This window comes from Echinops telfairi, unplaced genomic scaffold (genome assembly GCF_000313985.2).
Source record: "Echinops telfairi isolate 266 unplaced genomic scaffold, ASM31398v2 ScPeMD7_7469;HRSCAF=8507_0, whole genome shotgun sequence".
Taxonomy (NCBI): Eukaryota; Metazoa; Chordata; class Mammalia; order Afrosoricida; family Tenrecidae; genus Echinops; species Echinops telfairi.
In genome coordinates, this window is record NW_022111372.1 from 46,857,670 (window position 1) to 46,864,682 (window position 7,013).

The following is a 7,013-nucleotide window of genomic DNA, read 5'->3' on the forward strand; positions in this document are numbered from 1 at the left end:
CCTGCATAGGAGGGCTGGGCCTGGGTCTCTGGGCACGACAGGTGCCACAGAAAAAGCCCCTTAGAGAACTCTGGGCAGTGGGGCAGGGAGGTCTAGGTTAACTGGCACCTCCCCAAGGAGGGGCGCTAGAACGTTCCTATTTCCTATTTCACCTTGATTTCTGGGGGTGGGGGGAGGCTGGTGGCGTAGTGGGTTAGGTGTTAGGTCGCTAAGCCTAAGGTCAACAGTTTGAAACCAGCAGCTACTCCTCTGGAGAAAGATTGAGCTTTCTACTGCCAAATCGAGCTAAAGTTTCAGAATCGCAAAGGGGCAGTTCTACCCTGTCTTACAGGGTCGCTTCGAGGTGGCATCGATTCGATGGCAGTGGGTGTGAGGTTTGTCTCTGAGCGTCCCGCCCCGGCCCACTTGCCTCGGCGATCAGCACCACGATGACCGCGTCCTCCTTCTCCTGTGGGCTCAGCTCCGAGATGAGCGAGTGCAGCGTGTCTGTCAGGTATGAGTGCACCTCGCGCCGAACACTCGGGATGCCCATCACCACGGACACTGCGGGGCCGCAGGGACCACACTGGGCACGGCGCCTGGGGTCCCGCACCACCCAACTCGCGCCCGCCCGGGCCCCGCCCCTACCTCCGGTGCGGCCCTGGCCCACACGCACCGCCGGCTGCAGGCTGCTCTCCTTGGCCAGCAGGTGTGGCAGGTGATGGAAGACCGTGGGCAGGTGCAGCACGTGCTTGTGCGACGCGTTCCACGGTTTCAGTCGCGTCTCCTCTGGGTGGGTGGAGACGGACCGGTCAGGGAAGCGCGGCTTCCCACCGGCTTTCTCTCTCCGGGCGGGCGCGTCCTGCCCAGGTGCTCACCTGTTAGGCGACCCCAGGTGCGATTGCTGTCTCCGTCACGCAGCGCCTGCCTTTCTGACACGGCCCTCTTGATGTCGTCGAGCACCAGGTTGAGCTCCTTGGAGCGCTTGAGGCTTTCCTGCTCAGCGGCGTGCAAGCGATCCCGCAGTGCCAGGAACTCCCGCTGGTACACGTCCACAACGTCGCCTGAGGGCGGAGGAACGCCGTCGCCTGGGGCGGTCTAGAGCGCCCTACCCCCCCTGAGCCTGCCAGTGGGCGAGTCCACCTCTGCTGGTCTGGGGCTTTGCTCCCCTAGAGCCGCCCTCCCCTCCCTCAGAGCCTGCCAGTTGGGGAGCCCATCTCTCCTGGTCTGGGGCTTTGCTCCCCGAAGCTATCCAGTTACAGAAGCAGAAGCTTCCCCCTCAAATCACATCAGCATTCATGACACTCATGCTTGGGGAAGTACAGTCCCCCCACCAAGGGAAGAAGTCGTCTCTAGTGGCCCTGCCCGGTCATTTTCTCCTTTGAGGAGCATCTGAAGTGGGAGGACCCAGAGGCTGACTGAGAGGCAGGTTCCTGTGGGGCAGGAATGTGCAGAAGGGCTCTGGATGGAATCTGATTTATCCCTGGTTCCCAAAGTCTGTTTCTCCTAGTGCTTGCTCCTTGCTGGGGGTGGGGCAGCCCAGATACCAACCAGACCGAAGGACCTGGCCCTTCCTCAAGGGTCCTTTCAGCTCTCCTAGACGTCTCCTTTTTCTTTCCGCACTTGTATTTTGCTCCCTGCTCCATCATTGGCAAGGTCACAGGCAGCCCTCGCCCATCCCTGGATCACTCTTCCCACCCTCCATTGGGAGGGAACCTGGCACAGGATCGGTGACAGCATGCACCCAGCGGGGCTCATCCCTCACTGTGGCTCACCACGTACTAGGGATGTACTCTGGATTCTCATTCCCTCTCACAGCGGCCCTGGGAGCCTATCCTGTGGCTACAGTCTCATTTCTCAGATGAGGCAAACGAAGCTCCAGGACACACTCAGAAGTGTCCACCCACAGAACAATGAGTCTGCAGTCTGTGCACACAATGGAATATTACTCAGCCATAGAAAGAGATGGTGTCCTCATTCAAGCTACAAGGATGAACCCTGAAAACACTAACCCCAAACCAAACTCGCTGCCATTGAGTCGGTTCTGACTCAGAGCTACCCTAATAAGACAGGGTTGAATTGCCTTTGTGAGTTTCCCAGACTGCAACTCTTTACGGGAGGAGAAAGTCTCATCTTTCTCCTGCGGAGTGGCAGGTGATTTCGAACTGCTAACCATGCCGTTTGAAGCCCATCGAATAACCACTACACCATCAGGACTCATTATCCCAAGTGAAATACACCAGACACAAAAAGACATATACTGTATGATGCCATCGTGCTGTATGATGCCTAGAATCAGCTAATGTAGAGGAACCAGAGTTTGTTTGTGTTACCGCAAGTAGGGGAGAGAAGCAAAACAAGGGCTCACTGCCTAGCGGCCACTGAGCCCCTATTAGGGATGATGAAAATTTTGGAAATGAAGAGCAACTGTGGTTGCCCAATACAGAAATGTAATTAATGTCATTGAGCTGTACATGTGAAAAATGTTAGGGCGGCAAATGTCATTATATCTATTTTGACCACAGGAAAAGAAACCAGCAAAGAAGCCCAGAATCACCCGTGAGGGGGCAGCAGAGAGGAAGCAGGGGCTCTGAATGCTCTGATGCCGGGGGCTCCGAGACCTTCAAGGGTGTGCATACCGCCTCAAGAGGACCCATGCCAGAACTTCAGGCTGCGGCCCAGCTGGTGGCAGCTGGGCCCAGGGCAGCAGGGGTGCAGGGTGACCAGGAGCAGTCAAGCCACAATCAACATTGCACAGCTGGGGCAGGTGGCATCCTCCCCCATACCCAGGAGACTGCCTGGTAGTGGAGAAGAGTCTCCAGGGTGCCAAGCACCCGGCTCCGCTGAGCTACAGGAACCAACCAGCAAGATTGAGATAAACAACATCCCGCCAGCTGGGGGCCAGCAGTTTCTGCTGGGCTCTGCTCTCAAGGTCTTTTCTAATATAGCTTTTGCCCCCTTTATTTGCTCTCACCCACAGCTCCTGTTCCTTATCTGAGGTCTACAATGAGAGTCTCTTTTCTCTTCTGGGCCTGGCGAGAACCGCTGGACCTGGTTGCAATGTCTCCAACTCTAGGAAGACTTCCAGAAGCCCCTCTTCACCTTGGGACGGCTCATCCAGTCCCTGCTCCCCGGTAGATTCATAGGCCCCTCCCCGCCAGTGGGTCCTAGGAGGGCACCACCCCCACACGCTTGTGGACCAAAGGTCATCCATGACCAAGGTAAAAGTCCAACCACCGGGCACTCACCCATTTATAGCCAGAGCTGGAAATGTGCTAAATCTGAAGGAGGAGGAAGGCTGGAGGCAGCCAGGGGCTTGGGGCTATAGGAGAGGCTGTGGGGTAGGGGAGCCAAGTGGATCTTCCCATGATTCCATACCTCCTCCTTGAGGAGCGCAGCCCAACCCTCTAACCTTCACCTTCCCCTTCCCCCGTTCTGCCCAAATTCAAAAACGGAACTCACCGCCATCAAGTCAATGCTGACCCACACTGACCCGGAAGGACAGGGTAGAACTGCTCTGCCTTTCTGAGACTGTAACTGTCTACAGGCGCAGAAAGCCCTGTCTTTCTCTCGTGAAGCAGGTGGTGGTTTTGATCTGCTGACCTTTTTGGTTAGCAGTCCAATGTGTAAGCATTATACCACCCAGCCTAAACTAAAGGTTGAGGCCTGCCGAACTTTCAGAGAGCCCCAGGAGAGGGGAGATTGGTTACAGACCTGTGAGGTTCCATGCTGACCTCCCTAGAGGAGCCAGGGCCACTTCCAACATCAATGTGCTCCATGCTGTGAGAGCGCGCGCGCACACACACACGCACGCACGCACGCACGCACGCACACACACACACACATAGGGAGGGGTGCCCAGTGGGCCCACCGAGCCCCTTGGAGAGTTAAGCCCCAGGATGAGGGGTATAGCTCCCACTTGCTTGCAGCAGCACCTCAGGCCACCTACCCAGAGGGGTCTATGGGCCCCAAGGCCTGGGTTCTCCCTTGGCTCAGGGCAACACCCATGGCAGCCCCCTGGAGCAGGTTCACTCTAACATGGGGGGAGGGAGCAAGAGGCTCAGCAACCTGCACCCAACCTGCTTACTGGCCTGCCCCAGCCTCCCATCAGGACTTGAGCTTCCTGTGTACCAGGAGCATATAAGCCCAGTGGGTGTCTCTCGGCAGCTTGTCTTCCCAGACCCTCACTCCTGGCCTCTTGAGCAGTGGGCCCATTTGATCCTTGCCTGTTGAAGCCCAAAATGAGCTCTGTGCCCACCTCCTTATGGGCTGGGCTTTATGCCACAACTTGCCAGGCCACCCTGATACCCTACAGGCCTCATGGGGCTCAAGGCTGGACTGAGGTGGTGAGTGAGCTAGAAGGTAGTTCAAGTGATGAGCAGAGACAAAGGGCTGAGCCAGGCATGCTGCTGCTTCTATCCCCACCTTCAGGGACACACACACACACACACACACACACACACACACACACACACACACACCCACGGAGGTGGGCCCCATTGGTGGTAGTGTGGTCTGCTGACTTTTGCACTCCCTCCTCTGAAAGCAGAACCACCTGTGGGGCCAGAGGCCCTCGAACCACAATCTTCAGTCTGGTTGCCTCTTGGTTGAAGAAACAGATTTAAGAGCTAAGCTTGTGCCCTAATACTTAGGTTGGGGTGACAGATTCAGAAGGGCCCAGGCAGATGCCAGTTCTTGCTGCTAGACTGCAGGGGCAGGAGGCCATCGAGAGAGGTAGATGGTCACCTCCTTTCTAGGCCCGGCAGCCTCCAGGAGCCAAAGAAGGCATCCATCCTTCCTAAAATCCAGGTGTGGTGATGGGCAGCCTGGCCTGGATACTGGGGAGGGCTGGATTGTGTGGCTTCTGCCCAAGGCCAGCCCCCTGGAGGGTCTGCTGATACCTCCCTGGGGAACAGGTGTGTGGCTAAGGGATAGAGTTTGAGGGCTATCTAGGCTGTTTCAGAATAAGGCTGAATGTGAAATTGGGCCCCAAACCCATGCCAAGGCTTAAGATTCCTTTCTATCCCTGGGTTGTCCTCTTATCTTCCCTCAGCTTCCAGGATGTTCCGAGACTTCTCTGTCCCCTTACCCTGAAGATTATGACTCCTCTGCCTTCCCCTAAGTCCTGGTACCTGGGCCAGTCCTATTCTGAGCCTTCCATCTACTATAAACTAGAAGCTGGGATCCAGTCTGTCCTCAGCCCTGCTCAGTCCAGCATCACCCGGGCTGAACACAGAATGAGTTGTCTGATGGAAGAATCACAAAGGTTCCCCTCACAGTCTTCTCTTGAGGCCCTCACGGAAACAGGCACTGTCTCTCCATACCTCACAGCTCCCTGGGCTTCCCCAAGAGACGATGAGCCCTATGTCCGAGCGTCACACTCAGATCCCCAGGTCCTTGCAGAGCCAGCCCCTTGGATGTCCCCTACTTTGGCATAGCGGGACTTAGATGGGGTCACTGAAACCTGCCTTCCAGAAAGGGCCCCTGTGGGGAACCCTGCATGACAGCTTCTGCCATCAGATGGGCATGTGGCTGCTACAAGAAACTCACATGAACTAGTCTGGCTGAAGTTTCACGAGCTTATCACTCATCTACAATGGGACCAGTATACCTCAGCCTCCAACTATGGCCCTACTTAGACCTCAGTTCCAACTCTACCATGGCAGTCTCCTGACAGGACCACTCTCCCATGGGGCCCAAATGCCCTCCCCTGTGACAAGCCTCATCCACTGAGTCTCTGGCATAACCACACCCTCCCCAGGGATTCATGTTGGGTCAACAGAGAACTTGCTCCCAACACGCCCTCCTTATGCCAGGTCCCTGGAAATGTGATCTTAGCACTAGAGTCTAGGCCCCCAACAGTACAACTGCGGTTGACTGGGCAGTAGAGGCTTGGTGGAATGGGATGGTTCCAGCTCCTCCCAGCCCTTCCCTGCCAGCTTTATCTAGTGCGGGGTTGGGAACAAGGAAGCAGGCGGGAGACACTGGGTCAGCTGGCCCCCCTCTGATTCTGCCCAGTCTCCTACAGGAAGGCCTGGAGGCAGGAAGGAAGCAGTTTTCCCAGAGCCTCCTGTGCTTCAGGCCAGGGGACAGGGGCCTCTAAGGGCTTCCTCATCCCTTCAGCACCAACAACTGCAGCCAGTGTGGGGCTTGCCTCAGGCCAAGCTACTGGCCAGGCAGAGAGGGCCAAGGCCGGCCTGAGCAGGGCCAGCTGACCAAACTCCAGTCAGGGAGGTGGCCCAGTCAGCCCACACAAAGTTAAAGCGCAGAAGGTCTGGGCTGGCTGTTCAGGAGGCTCTCCACTCTCTCCCTAGGCCCGAGGCCAAGTGAAGCCTTTCCAGCACCCAGGCACCTGGGTCCTGAAGGTAGCTGTCAGGTCCTGCCCAATGAACTGCCCCAGAGAGCAGGATGCAGGAGCAAAGAAAGCGGCCCTAGGGCTGCCTCTGTACACCTGTGTCAGAACAGTGGACCTGTTCTCCAGGTGGACATCCCAGGGTCCACTTGATTACAGTCAACTCTGTGACCTTGTATCTCAGCCTTTTTCAGAACTCTTGAGGGTCCTCCAGCAACCCTCAGATACAAGCAACCACCGCAGCATCAGTGTAGCTATCCATACAGAGGCCAGTCCATGTTCTGAATGCCCACCCCCACCCTCACCCCCCCAACAGGTCGGCCCAGCGGCCTAGCCCTCCTGGACCAGAGGAATCTCCTTATTCTAGCGGCAAACAAGTGGGGACGAGGATGGGAGGGGCGTCCTCCTAGCTGCCGGGGCGGGGAAGGGGCGCCTGCGTCGGCGTCGGGCTGCCTCCCGCGGCCACTGCCCAGACCCCACAACGGCCGCTGGCGCCCAGGTGCGCCCAGGTGCGGGGCCGGGCCTGAGCGACGGTGGAGGCGGGGACTCACCTTTCTGGCCGCTGAGCGCCGCGTACCAGGAGAGCGAGAGGAAGGCGCACAGGCAGAAGAGCAGCAGCGTCAGGAAGGTGCCATTGCGGAGCCTCATCTCCTCGAGTGCGCGGCGGGCGCCGGCGGGGCCG

The 7,013-nt window shown here is 57.6% G+C and overlaps 1 protein-coding gene across 1 annotated transcript in view; it reads right to left on the reverse strand.

Annotated features, from left to right (window-relative positions):
* The window catches only part of MGAT4B (alpha-1,3-mannosyl-glycoprotein 4-beta-N-acetylglucosaminyltransferase B), a 10,644-nt gene extending 3,663 nt beyond the window's left edge, over positions 1-6,981 (reverse strand). The window contains exons 1-4 of the mRNA XM_030888777.2: positions 6,883-6,981; positions 858-1,043; positions 628-768; positions 387-543 (exon numbers count right to left, since the gene is read on the reverse strand). Of these exons, the coding sequence (XP_030744637.1) occupies positions 387-543; positions 628-768; positions 858-1,043; positions 6,883-6,979 (581 nt within the window). The 5' untranslated portion in view covers positions 6,980-6,981. The remainder of the gene's footprint in view (positions 1-386; positions 544-627; positions 769-857; positions 1,044-6,882) is intronic.
* Positions 6,982-7,013: the final 32 nt, after the last annotated feature.